Source organism: Lates calcarifer, linkage group LG17 (assembly GCF_001640805.2).
Source record: "Lates calcarifer isolate ASB-BC8 linkage group LG17, TLL_Latcal_v3, whole genome shotgun sequence".
In the NCBI taxonomy this organism is placed as follows: Eukaryota; Metazoa; Chordata; class Actinopteri; family Centropomidae; genus Lates; species Lates calcarifer.
In genome coordinates, this window is record NC_066849.1 from 5,508,792 (window position 1) to 5,527,694 (window position 18,903).

At 42.6% G+C, this 18,903-nt stretch overlaps 1 protein-coding gene across 1 annotated transcript in view; it reads right to left on the reverse strand.

The window, feature by feature from the left end:
• The window catches only part of nhsa (Nance-Horan syndrome a (congenital cataracts and dental anomalies)), a 54,679-nt gene extending 36,348 nt beyond the window's left edge, over positions 1-18,331 (reverse strand). The window contains 1 exon segment of the mRNA XM_018669982.2: positions 17,715-18,331. Within this exon segment, the coding sequence (XP_018525498.1) occupies positions 17,715-17,994 (280 nt within the window). The 5' untranslated portion in view covers positions 17,995-18,331.
• Positions 18,332-18,903: the final 572 nt, after the last annotated feature.

Here is an 18,903-nt window from a genome sequence, read left to right on the forward strand (position 1 = left end):
TCTTATGATAAGCTAAGCTAACTGACTGCTGGATGTGACTTTATATAAACTGTACAGAGACAAAACTGGTATCAATCTTCACATCTAATTCTTGGCACGAAAGTAAATAAGTATACTTTCCAAAATGGTGAACTATTCCTTTAAGCCTGCCTGCTAAAAGCTACTGAACTGCGTTGCTTTTTTTGATCTAAGTTAAAACGGCCTGTCTGAGAAATTACTTTTGATCCTCATTTTTAAAACTTTTGACATGGAAAAAATATTGAATGGAGCTATAAATATTTGGAATGAATCACAACACAACTGAAAGAAGCCTGTGTCTGAGCTGGCACATATTTGAATAAAAACACATGTGATTAAAAAAGCAGCTTGGGTCAGCGACATCAGCCCACAACACACCAGATGTCACCAGTGCCCGTGTGGGTGGAGCTAGTGATTGGAGCAGTGACACCAACCTTAACAGGGGCAGAAGTGTGTCACCTAACACAGGACCACCCCCATTTTAACCAGTAGATTAGGGGCAGCAGATTAAAAAGATCTATCTGAGGTCAGGTAAATACCCCATGTGTGTGTTTTTTTTTGTCTTTTACAGGCAGTGTATTGCATGTGAAAACACTGATGCAGTTTAGTGATGTTACGCAATTATTGGACACGGTACATCACTCCAGGAGGGTAAACAGGATGACATAAATTAGGAGAGAGTTCAAATCCTTGTTGTTTTTCATGTGTGTCTACATAGGAACAGGTTTTGAGCAATGAGAGTGAGTTTGAAAAAATTTTAAAAATTACAGGGATCCTCAAGTGAAACGATACTGAGCACTGCTGAGGACACACGCCATAGCTGAATCACAGGTCAACGCCTCCTGAACCCCCACACACCTCTGGCCCTGAGCCTGAAGTCCCAAAGAGCAACAGGATGGATGGAGGTGATGGACGGAGCATCAAGCATCTGTAAGGGCTGCAGATGTTGCTGGCGAGTTGCTGCACATCTGCTTCACCAGTAGTCATATTTAATGGTTAGAGCCAAATGTGCTTCAATTCAGCCTCACTGCCGCATAAATGCCACTCATACTATGATAGTATTCTCCACATGCTTCCATTTATTCTCTCATTGTGAATCGTAGCATGGTGAGACAGCACTCAGGTGACATGCAGAGAAAACAGCTTTCTTTAAGGTCACAGTGAGGTTTACCTGGCATAACCCCTGACATGAGGCCCTAATCTGAGGTGTGTATGTATGTTTGCATGCTAAACTTCAAGTGCATTTACGAATAATGAGTAATTGTGGTCTAGACAGGTCCCTCTGGAGGCCTTCTACAGCTTGTTTATGGAGGGAAATGAGGTCTCAGTGGATTGTGGTTTAGGCTTGTTGCTCTCTTTGGTGTGAAAACAGTGGATTTGTGGTGTGATATCTGACAAGAAACAGAAGCAAAATGACAGAATGACACCTCCAGTTTCCCCTGGTACACTATCAGCTCTGTGACCCCACAGAAAGTAAAAGTCCAGATGGATAGGTCACATCTGCACTCAGAGGAATGTATCCTCAGTCACCCCTATATTCCCTCACCCTGAGGGCTCTGGGAATGTCACGATTGTAAGGTTACTCTCCCTTTTCCTTCTGCTGCCCTTTTCTGATTTTCTTGACATGCACTGATGACCGTGACCAACACAAGCCATGAGGTAGGACAACGTAGCACTATGAGCAGCAACAAAAACAAGAACTGAAGAGGGTAACACACACCCAAAAAACAAACAGGCCTCAAGCTACTTATCTGGATGCACCCTACAGCCTCATAAAAGACAGATTAGATAAAACATCATAATCCAGGGGATCAGGGGAATATGCAAATCAATTGCAGTGACTCATTTGTTATCCAGTGGCTCTACCACCATAAAAAAACAGATTTTTAAATGAAGAGTCACACCAAACAGATAGTGTACCATCCTCACATTTTAACAGGTTATATGTGAAATTCCTCTGACTGAGGACTGACCTCCTTTCTGACATCTTATCATAAACTTCTGAAGGTCTGCTGAAAAGGCTCTTTGTGTGAGTGATCAGCGGCCCCGCCCACAGAGACATCCTTCCATTTCAACATAAGCACAACACGATTACAACACCAGGAACAATCCACACTGTCACCACTTGCAAATTAAATCCACTAAAACACCACAGCTAATGCCACACTAATGACTGCAAGTCATGTTCAGTTTGCTCCATTTACATGGCCATCAACACACGTCAGCAAATGTGAGTCAATAAATGGAAAAAAGTTAACTTTGACGGCATGAATCATGCTGCAGCTGCCACACAGAACAATTTTTATTGGAAAAAAAAGGGTGTATTTCTTTTCCCCAGATTGTGATACAGCAAATGAGGCTGTAAAACCTGCTGTAAACCCATTACCATCACACATTCAGCCAAAAAGCTATTAATCTTCAGCACCTCCTTAAATATGGACTTGGGTGACTATGTGTGACCTGGAATAATCAGTGGATCCACATAATCCAAACATTCAAGTTTTATTGCAACAACTGAGTTTACTGCTGCCATGGTAACAGTCATGCCGAGCGAGGACACCTCTGGTTAGCTCAGACAGGTCTCTGCTTTCAAATACACACGTTAAACTATCAGAGGAAACAGAAACACTGCACATGAAACAGACAAAACTGTGTCATGTGAGATCTACTACAGTCTTCCTGTTGCCACAGCATTTGGCTAAATGCTGTATTCATAAATCATTAATGAGTCCTGGTGGGTTTTCAAGGACTTCAGAATCAGTTACCAGCAAATGACTTAATGAACCGTATCTGTTTTCATTTTGTAGCCGTTACTCACAACCTCAATGTTGTTTCAACTGTAAACCAGAGACCAACAAGGATCAAGTGTTTTTCGAACATGCTCAACCGGCTTTGGTATGCTCAGACAAAAAGTTTCTGCAGGAGCCAAGGGTAATTCTTACAAAGCAAATAACCATAATCTGCTTTACAGGCTGCACCAACAACTGAGAGGCTGATGTGTACCAGCCATCAGTTGATTACTGAAAATACTCAGATTTTCCCCTCAGGGGGAAAAATAACCAACTCACTCTTGTAAAAGAGAATGATAGCCACTATGAAAACACAGATTACGTGCATGACACTCCTTCTGCTCACATTCAAAACAGACAGATGGCTTTGTTGATGCCACCTCTCATCATTTCACACATTTTGATTTGCACCTCAACCTCAATTTCCCCTTGAATCACATCTGACATTGCAGCTTCTTTCATAAAACCACTAGGATGACACCTGGTCCAAATCAAATTGCACTAAAATACAATGAATGTGTATATTTTCACAATGGGTACGCCACAGTGGGATTCAAACCCCTGACCCTGGGTCAGTGCCATCGCCACTAAGCAACAAAGGCCCGTGTTGAACATATACATTTCCACAGATGGAGAATAGGAAGCAGCTGCCCAGTGCCTTTCAAAGAAGACGCTCGGCATGTTTGTTACTTATGGCACGACTGGCTGCACATGACATCATCGGAAAGGCATGTACCCCTGTGTATTGCTATTAGAGATGCATTGTTGTCTGTTGAAGGGGGTGATGCCTCCACTCTATAGCATAACAGAAGCACTGAGATGGATTGAGCAGAGATAGAAGAATAAATGATGGACTGAAGCCAGAATTAACTCTGAAATGTTAACAGCTCATAGAGTCTGAATAATATTAGACCAGACTTTCATTGTCACAACTGATCTGTGTGAAATCTGATTTGGCTTTGCACATGGTGCAATACAATATGATCAAAAGACATTAAAAGCTTCAGCCAAAATTTAGAATACCTCACAACATCTTGAAAAAAATATATCTGACCATATTTTACAGTTAAACCTTATGTGCATTTGCTGTTATTATGAAGATCTTCCTCTGCAAATTAAACCATAGATCAGGAATGACAACGGAGTCCACCTGTGATTCAAGTCCCCACAATATTAAGTTATAATAATAACTTAAGATATATAGCAGTGACATATCATATTTAAGCTCTTTAATCACGTAGTAACCTCTATTATTTTGATTCAAAAGTCATGCCAAAGACATTTCTCGAGACTGATTTCCTCCCTCACATGAGGTAATAAATTACAAGGTGTTTCACGGATGAAGAGGAGCCGAGAGATAAATCACTCCTGGATACCTTAACCTTGGATTATTCCCAGCATCTCAGATTTCTTAAGTATTCTTGTGGCAGAGGTCATCAAAACACAAGCTGTGGGAAGAGCAGCCAGTCAAGTGATTGTTGTGCAGTAACGAAAAAAAGCCAAAATACACACAGTTCAGTATCTGTACTCGACGATTATATTAACAGAGAGATTCATCTCACTTGTAATTTTTTTGTTGCCATCCTGATGAAGCCCAGGAGATCAGCTGTGCGCACTAAATAAGGCAGCCAAGTGAGTCTGACTCAGCCTGTTACTTTAAACTCTCACTAACCAGCAACACTTCCTTAATAAGATCTGGATCAGTGCTCCTTTAACTTATGGACCCCCTGCTGAGTAAAAACAGGAGGTGAGGTTGAGACATAAGCCTGTATGTACATGTGCACATATGTCATTAACAAATAATTGGTTTGAATCCCTTAACAACTTACAAAGAAAAAAATTCACCCTCAAAATCTACTGTCATGATGCACTTGTGGATCGTAAGCCTACAGAGCAAGACTGAAGCTGTATTTTCTAGGTGTGAATGAAGCACTAAAAAGAGCATGTATTCTCAGTTACTTCATCAACATAAATAAAGGTAATCCCTGCCTTTCTTTGCCAATGCACTATGTATCCTGTGAAGATTCTCCCATCTGCCAGAGTACTACGTTTCACTGGCAGCCTGACAGGTTGAGCACACAGATCATTCTTTGGCAGAGCACCAACATCAACAACAATCAAGAAACAAGGAACACCAAATAGGGTGTGGGAATGTGTGCTGAATACAGTGTGGACAAGAGCAATGCTCAATGCAATGGCAAAAATGAAAGAAGTAAAAGAAACATAATGTTTGGACTTGAGCTTTCCAGATTTAGCCTCTGTAAATGATTACCATTTTCTTGAATACAAGGCCCAGCCTCCAACAAAAAGTCACCATAAAAAGAACAACACAACAAAAGGCAACACGCGTGCCATTGAGGGACGACTGGCCTAAAAGCAAGAAACGCCTCCAACTAAACTCTTCAACTCATAAATGTGAGATAACTTGCGTTCTGCAAATAGATCAACAAAGATGAGGGCATTGTGCCCCTCCCCGTGTCCTGCAGTCCTCAGACTGTGTTTAAACCAAGAGATCAGACACCCGTAATCTCCATTGTCCCGTCCTGGGTAGACGACAGGGTCCTACCATGGCCCACTTTAACAAGCAGGGCCATCTGCAGAGTCACAGATGGCTCTGGCAGTGTCTCACAGGTTTCCCACATTCAGATAGAGGGTTAACCTGATATGAGCTGCTTTTCAAAAATGAAAAACTCACACAACCTACCCCCCACCCATACACCCACACACACACACACACCACACACACACACACACACACAGAGTGAGAGCAAAGAGAAACTTAGTAAGTCTTAGTAAGTCATCATAATCTGCCTTGGTATGGAGTTGGGTATTTATTATGTTTTAGAGCCTAGAATAACACCACAGCTATTTTTCACACCATATCTGCTCCTTCATCACAGCTCTCCATCTACAACCTGGATCTACTAAAACACACAGCATATGCTTTTGATTACAATGTGTTATTCTCTTCTGTCAGAATGAAGTTGTCTTTGATCCACCTCTACGCGCTGCCTTTAGTGTTCCACCTCTGAAAACACAGATTCAAAACACAGCTCCTCAATCTCAAAGTCCACCATGTCCAACTAACAAGAAGGCTCATTGGCTAAAAAACACACTGCCTTTATGACAGGGATGAATAGACATCATCAAGGTGATAAATGAGACATTTCTGTCACAAGCTGGTGCCACTGTGGCATTTAGTTTGAGAGTGAACAAACAGTGGGGCAATAAAACAGGGACACACTTTTAGGACACATGTAGTGAAAGAATTCAGATCAATAGCTGTTTATGTGTCCTGCCAAATGAGTTCAACTGTGACATTTCTTCCTTTAGACAAAGTGCTACCAAGGTAACTGTCCAGACATTAACTGAATGGAGAGACTTCCTACTGACAGCCTTATTCAAACTTGGTCCCGTGACCGGGATCTCTGTTTCTGATTGGCTGCTGAAGCTGCCAGGCGTCATCCCAGCATGGAAGCTGTGACCTTGACCTCGCGTTAAGGTGAAGACGGGAGGCTGGGAGACTCAGAGACTCTGATGGGCGAGCGTACCCCGGCTTTGTGTCCCTCAATGGAGACGTAATGAGTCACACAAAACTTCCCAGCAGCCAGCCAGCTGGCATGCAGCTCGCCTGCACAAAGAGATCTGCGAGGGTAGGCCCTCGCCCCAACGCTGCTCTGTTTCAGCATGGCAGCCTTTCAAGCCCTGCTTTCCATTTCATTTGCACTTGGTGCTTTTATGTCTGGATCCCAGTCAGACATGTTTCTCTCGTGTGTGTGCTTCTAGAAAGATCGTCTGACACACCTTCAGTTGACGTCCCGTTTACTGGCTGGTGGGGGACTTTGGGGAGCGGGTGGGGCTTTTGATCTTGCTGGTCTTGTTCATACTTAGAACTAAAATCATCCTTTTGTAATTGAATCAGAAGTAGAGATCTCTAAACACAGGTATGACTTAACAGAGGATGCACCAGGATGACTGGTTAAACCACATTACATCATACATCTGACCACATATGTTGAATGCAAATGCATCCCTGACTGCTTTGACAGACTCTCTAGTCAAATTTATTGTGTATGAATAGCAGGACTAACTTCTCAGACACAGATGGATGTGGCTCATTTGCCTTTTCCAAAGCTCAGAAAATGTTTTGTAGCTTGTGCCTGAGCCAAGGCACCAAACAGCCACAACAATCCGCCTCTCTAGTCCTGTGACTGAGAGAGAATGTGCAACAACTTTACTATGCAGCAGTTTCCTTCTGATAGATTGATAGACATCATGACTGTGGCCTAAATTGGCCATTTGACTACTTAATCAAATTTTCTGTGAAGTAGCAACACAAGCACCAGTGACAACCACAATTAGAAATCAAACTTTATTCACTGAGTTCCTTGGAATCATGCTGGGTTTAAACCTTCGACGGTACTTTTGGTTGGAAGGCACGATTTGCCACTCAAAATTTTAATGATGAGATATATAAAATTGGTCTTGTAAAAAAATAAGCCTCACACTGTACTGAGTTATTTTTGTGTTTCATGCCAAACAATAATGTTAGCGAGTTGGCAGGAGAGTGGATTTTAAAAAATATCTCAGTTTCCCACAACGGGAAAGGAAAAACTTACACACACACTGAAACACACAAACAAACCCTGATGTCTGGTTACAGTTTAGCAGTATTCCTGGGAGTATTCCTGCAGGAGGAGAGAGTCTAAATGAAAGTCCATGCTTCTAATGAAAGACACCTTCCACAGCACTATGGACTCGGGGCTGACAGCCAACAGATGGGGCTTCTCAGCTGGTTAACAACACAGGAGCACCTTTAGGCACTTTCCTCAATGCACCGCATACAGCTACCATTTCAGTTCAGCCTGAGGGAGGGAATACTCTCTTCAGATAAACTGATGTGAACAGTCTGCCAGCAGGCTGACCCTCCTCTGCTCCTGTGATGCAACATTGGTCAACAGCCCTCGCATTTCCCATAAATGACTCGTCATAGAAAGCTATTTCCAGGAACTGTTTCTCAAGGGACTGACAGTGAAAATGAGTCAAAATCACCACTGTAGTAACTGAAACTTTAAATATTTTAGCCAAATTCATATTGAAAATTTGTATTCAACTACCGACACTCCTGTATATGTTTCATATCAAAACAAAACAGAAAGCTTTGCCAGCTGTAAATGACCTTTGGCAGGATCATTATACACCTTGCCTGGTGGCATCAAAGGATTATTCAAATACTGACTCCCGTTTGAAATCACCTTTGTTCTTTTTTGGCTGCGTTTAGACTTTGAGATTCTCTGTCAATTCCTGTTTTTTACTGTTGCCTGCAGCATTCATAACTTCACCCAAAATAACTGTGGAAGAAAAGCTTTCCAAGCAATTTTCTTCTCATCCCATAGATTCCATTTATCACTCAGATCAGTTGTGCAGTCCCTTCAGTATTATCAGTTTGTCCTGAACAGGCATACAGAGTGATTTTAAAAGCAGGCTGGTCATTTTCTTTATATGATTACTTCTCTTAGCAAGAGTGGAAAACCAGGAAAGAAAGCAAATTTGATTTATTCAACTTTGTATCACTAAAAATGAAGCAGAAACTCTTGCAGTAAGTTCCTCAACAATGGCTCGCTGCCTGATGGAGAGTGGCTGCCAAGGCAGACTGGGCAAATCATCACAAAAGCCCTACAGCAGCTATGATGGAGGATATAAAACTGGGTTTGTCCCAAATATCATTTCACTTTTTTTTTTCTTTCAGTCGCTCCCTCCCAACAAGTTCAGTGTTGTGATAAACACGGACATAGTAAAGCCTGCAGATGAACTGATGAACATCATTATTTCTTGGCTTCTCAAGTGTAAAACAAACACGGTTGTCGTTTGCTAAGGTAGAATTGCACTGATGTTTAACAATAAGACAGCTCCAGACAGTTTTGGAGAGATATGATGACACAGTATGTTATAATCTAGACAAAACTTAATTTCTGCACCTTCATTGTGGAAAAGCAACAATAAAGAGTCTCATTCAATCCAGTTCCAGTACTCAAATGTCAGTGGAAGTTCCCTTCGAGTCCGAACTCCCCAGTGAGCACAGAGAGTGCAGCCTTTGGATTGGTAACTGGATCCTTGATCAGGGTGAGAATCCATTTCTTGGAAACATTTGGGAAGGATTGATGGTAAGCTTGAATTTCCTGTTTTGTCATAATTAAACATCTAATAGTAAGAGCTGTGCATATTAGACTCTGTGGAAGTTTGGTGTGTCATGAGATCAGTAACAATGGTCACAATAAAACTGAAAGGATTTACTGGGAAATCAAATGAACCCTGTTACTCTTTCACGCTGAGCCAAGGGACATTTGATTACTCATTTGATTGTGGTGGAGCTTGGCAAACGGAGAACAGTGAGCTCTGTGCCTGTTTTACAAATTAAGCACAACTGTGATTTATACATTAATGCTCAGAAACTGTATCAAATGTGCAAAGGATCAGTTCTGCGTTGATTAGTGGTCAGCAAAAGTTTAATTCAGAGAGCTCCTGACTGAAAAACAGAACATAACAGAGAGCAGGTCATCCATTTTTATGGCATAGCACTTTTTTGCTGCTATAGCAGGATGGTCTCTCCCCAGTGGGGCTGCTGGGAGCGGGACTGGCTGAAGCCCAAAATAAGAAACTGGGATATAGAGATGAGTGAGAGCTAGAGAAAGAGACCCAGAAGCTCAGAGAAAGCTCGCAGTCAGAAGAGAGGAACAAAGTATACCAAATGCCTGAGGGAGCGGGCAGGCACAGAAATTACTGGCAAGAATAAAGGATGAATCCGGATGGCGAGGAAATATCCCAGAGGAGGAGGGTATAAAGGAGGGAGGAACAAAAGCCAGTGCAGGAGGATGAACTTGCGTGTGCTTCAGAGCACAATGAGCCGGGTGGAGGACAGTCGTCCTTTCACACTGACCTGTCCAGCAAAGTCTCTGTGGAGGCCTCAGGTCATTATCAGTCCCACAACTAGTATTATTTGGAGCATTAAAATGATGCACTTCTGGCATGAAATCTTCATTATAAAAAAAATAACAGACTGGAATGGGCCTAATTGGTAGCAAATTATTGATTTATAAGGTGAGATTATGCTTTTCCCTAATACACGACTAGTATTCAGAGGATAAAAGTTTGAAAAAGAAATCCTGCTTTAAAAGTGATGCTGTCCATTCATGGTACAGCGTTGAAGTGACAAGAAGCAGAGCACCAAAAACCTCTGTATCCAGGTCAGTGACGCTCGTTCACAACACTCACCACCTGTTACAGGGCGCCTTCCACCACTTGCACTTAAAGTGTAAATAAGTGTGACAAGTGAGGGTCTACAGGACGGTACAAACACAGCAGGAAGCAGATAAGGCCATGAAGAAAGAGTCTGGTGTGAAATGACAGAAGTCATATGAGGAGAGCAGAGGTTGACTTATTAGATCAGACGGCCATTTGCTACGGACAAGACAGAACATATAAAATGGCAGAAGAGTCGTCCTGGGTGGGGCTTCATCAATAGTGACGTCTGCTCCGTCTGTGAAGCTGGAGTTTCTGATTCTTGTTGAATAAAATAAAAGTAATTATTATTTAAGGCACTTATGTGAGGTAAGGAGAGAGATGGTCCTAAATCTATCAAACCTTTACATAACAGCTGTAGCTGTAGTCATCTTTGGCTGACATTTAAACACTTATTACTGACTTGGTTTGAAACAAAAAACTTGTGAAGGGGTTTTAAACTTACACTTAATGACTGAGTGGCTTATATGATATGATTATTTTGCTGCTTGATGAATGTAAAGCTATCTTGGGTAATGCTGGTTGGGGGTGCTGGGCTGTAAGCTGTAAGCAGGACAGAGCTGCTAACAATAGCCTAAACTCCAAAAGCATCCAGGGCCAGCTTCCACACAGTGAGGGAATACTTCACAGTCCACGTACTAGTCTTCAACATCATATTCTTAAAGTAAACTGTGACCCTGAAAACCAGTGTATTGTAATGGTAATGCCACTGGACACTATTTAATTCAGTCTTTACACTTTTGTTTGTGGTTTTGGTTTTGGAAAGGCTAGGAAAAAGACACTACGCCACAACTTTTTAAATGCTGAGTTTTGCACTTAGTTTGGCCCCACACACCCCTCTTCATCATGTGGGGAAATCCAAAGCTTAACAGACATACAGACATGTACTTCTGGTTGCTAAACTCTAACTGGATATTGGACAGTGACTGTTGGACTAAGGGGTTCAGTGACTGGTCTGTGTCAAACCAAACAAAAGAAGAAAACTCAAGAGGAAACAAGCAGATCTTATTGTCTCCACCTAAACTGATGAGCACACTATTTATTCACACCCTCATATCCAGCAGGTGCTTTCTTCACATTATGTATGCGATGGTAGGATGATTGTTGAAAAGGCTCTTTCAAGTTTAAAGACTCAACCCCACTGATCCACTCATATACGAGGGAGAGGTGAGGGGAGTTCACATTCCACTCAAATCCCAGTCTAAACACCTGCACAGCAAAGACTACAAATGCACATGTGTTTCTTTCCTGTTAAAATACCAGTCAGGTTTAACTCACATTTTCCCTTTTATCTACTGTTCCCAGACATAAGGTTAGTCCTAACTTCACATGAGAGTGTCTTTTCAAAATGTCCACTGTGACATTTAGACTTACATACATAGATAAAGTCACAGCAATATAAACCATCCCACTGGCAAAAGAAAAGCCTTTCAAATAGTATGGGAGGATTAACTTAATATAAGGCTCCTTTTCTTCAGTCACCATCTCAGATCCTTTATCTCATTTCCTTCTAATCTCACCCTGCAGATAGAGAGCTAACTATTCACGTGGGGTAAGAAAAGGAGAGTTCTTGAGAATCTCACTTGACTTTTTATCTCCTCTTCCTGCAAAGATCCAGAGACAATTTCTCTAAGAATAATTCAGTTGCACAATATTTAAGTCTCTGAGTCAGCAGTGGCATGGGAGGGACTGTGGAGAAACACATGAGTTGGGAGGGAGATCATATCATTTGAAGACAGTGTGACTGAGCAGAGGAAACCCACGCAGGTGTCCTGAAATGCTTCTGGCTAGTGTCGGCAAGACAAAGGCCAGCCGGCGATAAGTTTTATAGCCCTCTGAGCTGTCAATATTTCTCCAGGTTGCCATGGAAAAGAATGCGGCAAGGGGTTGTAAACTGCACGCTACGGTAAAGTCAGTTTAACTTGAAGTCAGGTGTGGATTTATTTTATCTTAGGAGAAGATCTTGTAGTTTCAGCTATGGTATTGAGAATAACACACACAAAATGTGGGTTCAGACAGAAGCCCGAGCAGATGTTAAAGCCAAGTACAGAGAACATCTCTCCTGAGGCGAGGTCACCACGATCTTTATACTGTGCACAAAATTACAAGCAGTGCTTCAATTGTATTTGGTAAAAGGACGCTATTTGTAAAGAAGAGAGTACCAGGTACTGCAGGTTATGAGAATTATAAACTACAACAGACACTGTGGCACTAGTTGTGGTTCAAAGTGGTTTCTGGTTAGTTCAGGAGTTCAGTAAGTAAAGGCCAAAGGAGGAAGAAATAAAGGAGGAAACAAAGGACAAAAACATCCAGAAGTAGCCATGTAGCTGTTCATGGCTCAGCTCTTCTCCAGCCATGAGTGACAACATAGACGGAAGAGTTCATTTAAGTTATTGAGTTGACTCTGACAGTTTAATCACGCCTGGCCCTGGGCTCGGTTTTGCCGGTCCGTTGACCTGTGGCTATTCAGTATCATGTCAAACGTTAAATCCACTCTAATTGGCCAGTCAAGTCTTTAGAGGCTGAGTGATAAGCAAGATGGAGGTGGCTGTGTTTGTTCTTTTGTGTTTCCAAGGGGGTGTGTGGAAGGGGGTTGGGAGGTCAGCAAGCTTTTGAGGTCAGGGGGTAGATGACTTTGCCCCCCCACCGCCCCCTTCTTCAGGACAGGCTTGAATTGTCCCCCTGGTGCCTCTGCCCCACACTCAGGACTCCATAAAGAGTAATGACTGCTGGGAAATGTTATTAAATAAGTAAGTGTGTGTGTGTATGAGAGACACATACGCACCTCAGGGCAAGGAGATAGCTTATCATGGTCCCCGAAAATCAGCAGAAGAAAACATAATCAACTCTCACCAACAACAAACTAGAGCTTAACGTCCTCCGGAGGAACCTGATGTTTAAAACAACAGGATTTTTTCACACACATACATTCACACACCAAACACAAATGTTGGCCTATATACTTGAAAATATACAGATGACCAGCAGAGGATTTTTAGGTGAGTGTGTAGGTAGACCCCCACACTCAGAAGCACTTGCTCTCGTGGAGGGTCCCACCGCAGGAATGTAAAGTGTAATCACTTGCACATTTCCCTCAAACAAAGCAATGAAAAACCTTAACCTTAATTTTAACAAAACGTCTCCTTTCATAAACAAACACAGCCTTCGCTTTCTCCCCCATCTCCCCTAATCACACCAGCCAGCCACCCAGGCCAATTTGGGGAGCACGTGTGGGGTGCAAGGTCCCCTGAAGTGCGAGCGAGCCCTGTGGTTTCCTGGTCACTGGCTTTTTGGAATGCTTGACTTGACAGAACGGTTGAACAGAAACCACTTCAGTCGCAGGCCGGGCAATCCACCGGGGGCTAAGGTGCTGAGACGCACACATAGTTAATGGAGCCTTCAGTTCAAACTTGGCGTAAAGACCACATCTCTCATTTCAATGTCAAATCACTCTGGTGTAAAAATAATAAGCTGACAATAAAGTGTTCATGCCATATTATCAAGTTACAGTGTAGAATACTGAACAAAGCCATTGGTTTGTTCATAGTTTGATACTTATTTCATATCCTGGACCCAAAAAATGCTAAGTCAGTGCTGAATATGAGCCCAGAGCATAGATAGAATAAATGACATCAGCTATAAGACAGTTGAATGAAAACAAAAAGCCGCAGCATCAAGGCTGTCTAGGCCTTCTCAGTGCCTGTCTGGGATGTGGAGGAAGGGGGGGGTTAGTACAGCAATGAGCAAGCAACTCTTTGAAATCTGCTCTATAATTAGCAGGGTACTATATCAACGGCAGGTTGTCTGGACCTGCAGAAATATGCTTACTGTTCTAATGATGAAAGAGAAAGAGAGGTAGAGGATCTTGATCCTGTTGTAAAATGTGATTCAATCCCACCACAAATATTTAACCCGACTGCTTGATAAATGAATATGGGCTCGCTGAAGAGAACACTGCTGATAAAATGTTGTTTCATTCACTGACAAAATATTCCTACAGCATCTGAAGCTCTACGCTACATTCCAACATTGACTGATATTGACCTCAAATGCAGTGCACATTCACTCACTGTTGTAGCCTCACTTAGTAAAATTCCAGTAATGGCTGGACTGGGTCAGTTAAATGCAGGAACCGTCAGCGGGCTAATGTGGTTTCCTGGCCTAAGCTGCTCTAGTGGAGTTTATAGTAGTGGAGATGATGATGTGCCACTGCCGTCCACAGAAACTTTCATTCCAGGCCACCGAGGCTCTCAGAGCTGCACGAATGTCACTGTGCTGAAGTGGAAGACCCTGGACTCTGGAGTGAAATCAAGAGACAGAAAGGACGGTAACTGCACAGCACAGATACATGCCGCTCAACCTTACTACAAGGCTTGTTTAAGCAAGCGGAAAAGCAGCACAGTGACAAGCCTACAGCACCTTTAAGCAAAACAGTGCTGCACTCCCCTTTCTCTTCTTACATGTTATTAACATGTAGTACATGTCAAGCATGTTTGTTTCAGTTCAAACATTTAAGCTGACTGCAGTTAACAGTTAGAAATATACTTTAAAAATTTCACCGCAACTGAATAAGTCAGCTGGTTAGTTCAAATCCCCACATAAATTGGGGGAAATGTCAGTCTACACAAATGTTAACTAAAGGTATTTGCTCTTGCAGCAATATAAATGCACTTAGCTTATCTAAAAGATAAAATATTGATCCTGTCTGTTCTTTTGAGCGGGACCATTTGCAAACAATTTTCTTGGTGCACATTACATATTATAGGGTTAGTTGTATTAATTATACAGTGGTGTGAAATAAAAACAGTTTTCTTTTGCCATTTTTTGTTCAAAGCCGTTTGTCAATAAATTACAGCTGTACTGCAGATTTATGATGTAATACTACAACAGATAACACAACGTATCATTTCCAACAACACATCAGAGTCACAAGACTATCATGTAAGACTGCACACAGTTTGCACAGTATCCATAATGAGCAGGGAGAGCACAGCACAGCACCAGAGAGGAGGAAATATTACTGTATTACTTGCTACAGTGTTTAAAGGTTTTCTCCGTTTTGTTTTCTGTGAGGCTTCTGCCTTCCTCTGTTTGGTATTGTGAGACAGTCACTGGTGCGGTCTGCACAAGGAATGTGGTAGACTTGCCAGCCATGTGCTCTTGGACCAGAAAAAGCCAGAGGGCCACTCGCCGCCACAAGTATTACGGCTCCCCCCTCATCATTGAGCCAGTGTAACTTAAAACCCAGCAGAGTGCTCTAACACTGGGACTGCACTACAGAGCCTAGTCTGGCCGAGGAGCTCTGATGGTAGTCCAATGCAGACATTGATGGGGTGTCACGGGAGAGCTGTCCAAACACAGGGCCAAGGGATACATGCCAGGCGCCGGGTTGTGTTAGTGTGTGTGTTGAAGAGTGTGTGTGAGCGAGGCTGAGGATAAGAAAGAGAGAGGAAGCCTGAGATGTTGGTTTTAGGTGTGTACTGTTTGTTTAAGAGAAAATCTTGTATTGTTTAGTTGGATTCAACTGTGTAAATAGTCATTTCAATCACTCCTGAACAGTACCAGCATCACTTAAGTGTCTAAAATAGACTTGCGAGCACTAAGTACAGCTCTTGTATAGCTGGTGTTGTTGATAGAGAATAAAATGATAAAAAAATGGGCATGACATGGACTGAAAGTGAAAGAGACACTGCACTTCCAGCAAACCATGTCATTTGACCTGAATGTGTCAGCATCTCACCCACCATCTAAAAACATGCCTGCAAATACAAATATTACCACACAGGGAACAGCTACAATATGGCGGTTTTCTGATGCTCCAATAGAACAGCTCTGGCTAACAAACAGGTGGCTAACATGGGCTTGTAATACCCTACCAATGGGTCAGTATCTGATTCCCCATTAATCCAACATGGCGCCCTGTGTCCTCCAGCAGTCGTCCTGTGGACAAGTCACAGCCACAACATAAAAGCCCACCCCCGCTGACAAAACTCTCCGTGCCTTGAACTGCTCCATTTACACTAATTGTCATTCAGATGAGGGAGGGTACTGTTGTTTAAGGCTGCCCCTGACACCATTAACATGAAAAGCACAATTAAGAGTAATTAGGCTTTTCCAGGCAAAAGGGGGTTCTCTGGTAACCTAGCACGCAGTATCCCCTATACAACATGTAGAATGAAGGGACTCAATATATTCTTTCATCTAGTCATACTCTTGTCTTCACCCATGAATTGCATGGTAAACCATTTCAGTTTAATCTTGTCTTTTGGTTTAAAAAACAGGGCTAGTGACAGAGCAAACTCACAGATATATTCTCTGCAACAAGGAATGTACTGTCCAATCAGCAAATCCAGTTGCTTTTGACTTGCAATTTCAAGATAACCCATGACCAGGATGACTCAGAACAGGCATATTCAAAATGTGCAATGTATTGTGACTGCACTCAACAAGATGCTACACAGGCCAGGAAAACAAGTCAGCAGCTCACCCTAGAACAAAAATCTCTGCAGACACCTCAAGGTTTAAATCAGGTTTAAGAGGGGCTGGGTCTGTGTTTTGGTTGTGGCAGGCAGCTGATAAATACCTTTAGGCAAAGTAACCCATTCACAGACCACAGGAAGCAGGGTCTGGGAAACATGCAAGGACTTGCTCAGCCTAAACTAAAGCAGGGTTAATCCACTGGGGTATGTCCAAGCTGGAGAAACTGTTCCGGGGATGGACATTTCTAGGGGTAGCGAGGGGCGCACAGGTTTCCTAAGTGCTTCCTGAAGAGTGGGTTTATATATAAACACACACACACACACTAATATCACATCACCCCCCCACCCCACCCCCCAGTCACTCAGGGGGGACACAGAGATTAAAAGAGACAGTCGATGGCCACATGCTGTGTTATCAGGGTCATGAATTCTTATTGGTGGCCAAACAAAGTTCAACACATACAGCAGGTCAGCTGTGAAGACAGCAGAGCACCATGTAACATCACTTCAAACTCTCCACAGGCACCAAGAATTTAGCTCATATATCTTACTCTCCTTTATTTATATCTTTAATACATAAGAATAAACGCACACATTCGCCAGGACCAATATGCGTCATCAGTAAAGTTCTGTAACTCCAGTGCAGCTACAAAAAGCTTTACCGTTGATTAACATGTATTGTTACCTCGACAGAGAAAACCTGCCTAGAAGGAGTGATAGCAATGTAATAGCAGTGTGGCTACTAGCATAGGCTCGGGACAGCCAGGCTGTCACACGCCCCTCAGCATGAGGAGACATGACAACAGGAGCGCGTGCTGAAGCGATACCAGGCTACATCCCGAACCAAGAACTTTCATATGGTGAATAAAATCTGTTTACCTTGATAAACTCAACCCTGACTTTCCTGCGACTTTACCGTACTTTTAAGCAGTTTTAAAACACTAAGGTAACGTTTTTGCTGTAAATGTATTTTTATCTGCGTCACTGTTTAAGTAATTCAGTTCCAAAGTCAATGATGGAAAGTGAGTAGGATGCTTCCTCGTGTGATTCCCTCGTTCTTCCAGAGCCGCGCGCAGCTCGTGCGCATGCAGCTCCGGTATAAAACAGATACTGAGAGTCAGGTACTCACGCACTGCCTCCTGTTTGGGGTCCAGCTCGGAGCAGGTCTGCTGAAGTTGGTTAATCTTACTCTGCAGCCCCCTGACCCGCAGGTTGGTGGAGGTGAGGTCGCTTTCCAGCTCCTGGAATATGGAGCAGGCATGTTTGGCCAGGTCCGATAGCTGCCGCAAGGTCCGAGACAGAGCCACATTACTGATGGAGACCAGATCCTCGAAAACTAGACCCTCCTCGTTTGGGATTTGATACCTGCACAGTAATTGAGGTTCCACGACTCGTTTGGCAAATGGCATGTTTGTTTGGACCGGGGAATGAATCCAATAAAAGTTACCCAAGGGTGAGCAGAAAGCAGCTCTTTCCCCTCGACCCCTGATCCAGTTTTTTTGAATTCAGCTGCTGCTGATGCCCCCCATCCTTTCATTTGTTAGAGAGGACTGTTGTGCTCCTCACTGCTGCGCCGGGTCATCTGCTGCCCTAATGCTAGTGTGTTTTTCACTGCTCCAAAGTAGAGGTGGTTTTTAAAAAAAGGCGGCGGGAAGACCTGGAATGGAGTTTCAGACTTTCCTGGATCCGGACTGCTCTGCCGTGTTGGCTTCACAGCCGCCGGGAAAAATGGATATAATGGTCCAGCAACATTTCTATGGGACACTGTAGACACATCACAGCCAACTCAAATGTCTAAATTAGATTAGATTATTAGATTATTTTTTCAGGTTCAGAAAATAAATGACATAGGGTAAAAATCTGATTATTGTTTCAAATAATTCTGATGGCCTTTGGGCTTTTTGGCTTTTGGACTATAAGTATAAAAACACTCTCAGCTTTTTTGGTCAATCTTTGTCTGCCTCACATGAAAAGACATGTTTGGATTATATTGTGTGTGACATTTCCTTGTCACTAAGCAGGGGAAGGTCAAGTATTTCAGACTACAGACTTAGAGCAAGTCCAAAAGCTGCAGCACAATACGTTTGATTTCAAATAGCCAACTTGTAGGCCTTATGAAGAGTATGAATCTGGTGGTGGTTTATTTATTGTTATGAAAACCAAGAAATAATTGTAATATTTGGTTAATAATTTATGAAACTATATAAGAATTTCTGTTTTAATTTTTCATATGTATCCCTGTGTAGGTTAATTTTTGAGTTCACCTCTGTACGTAGACCTAACAGCCTGGGCCGAGCTTCATTCACATTTGCTGAATG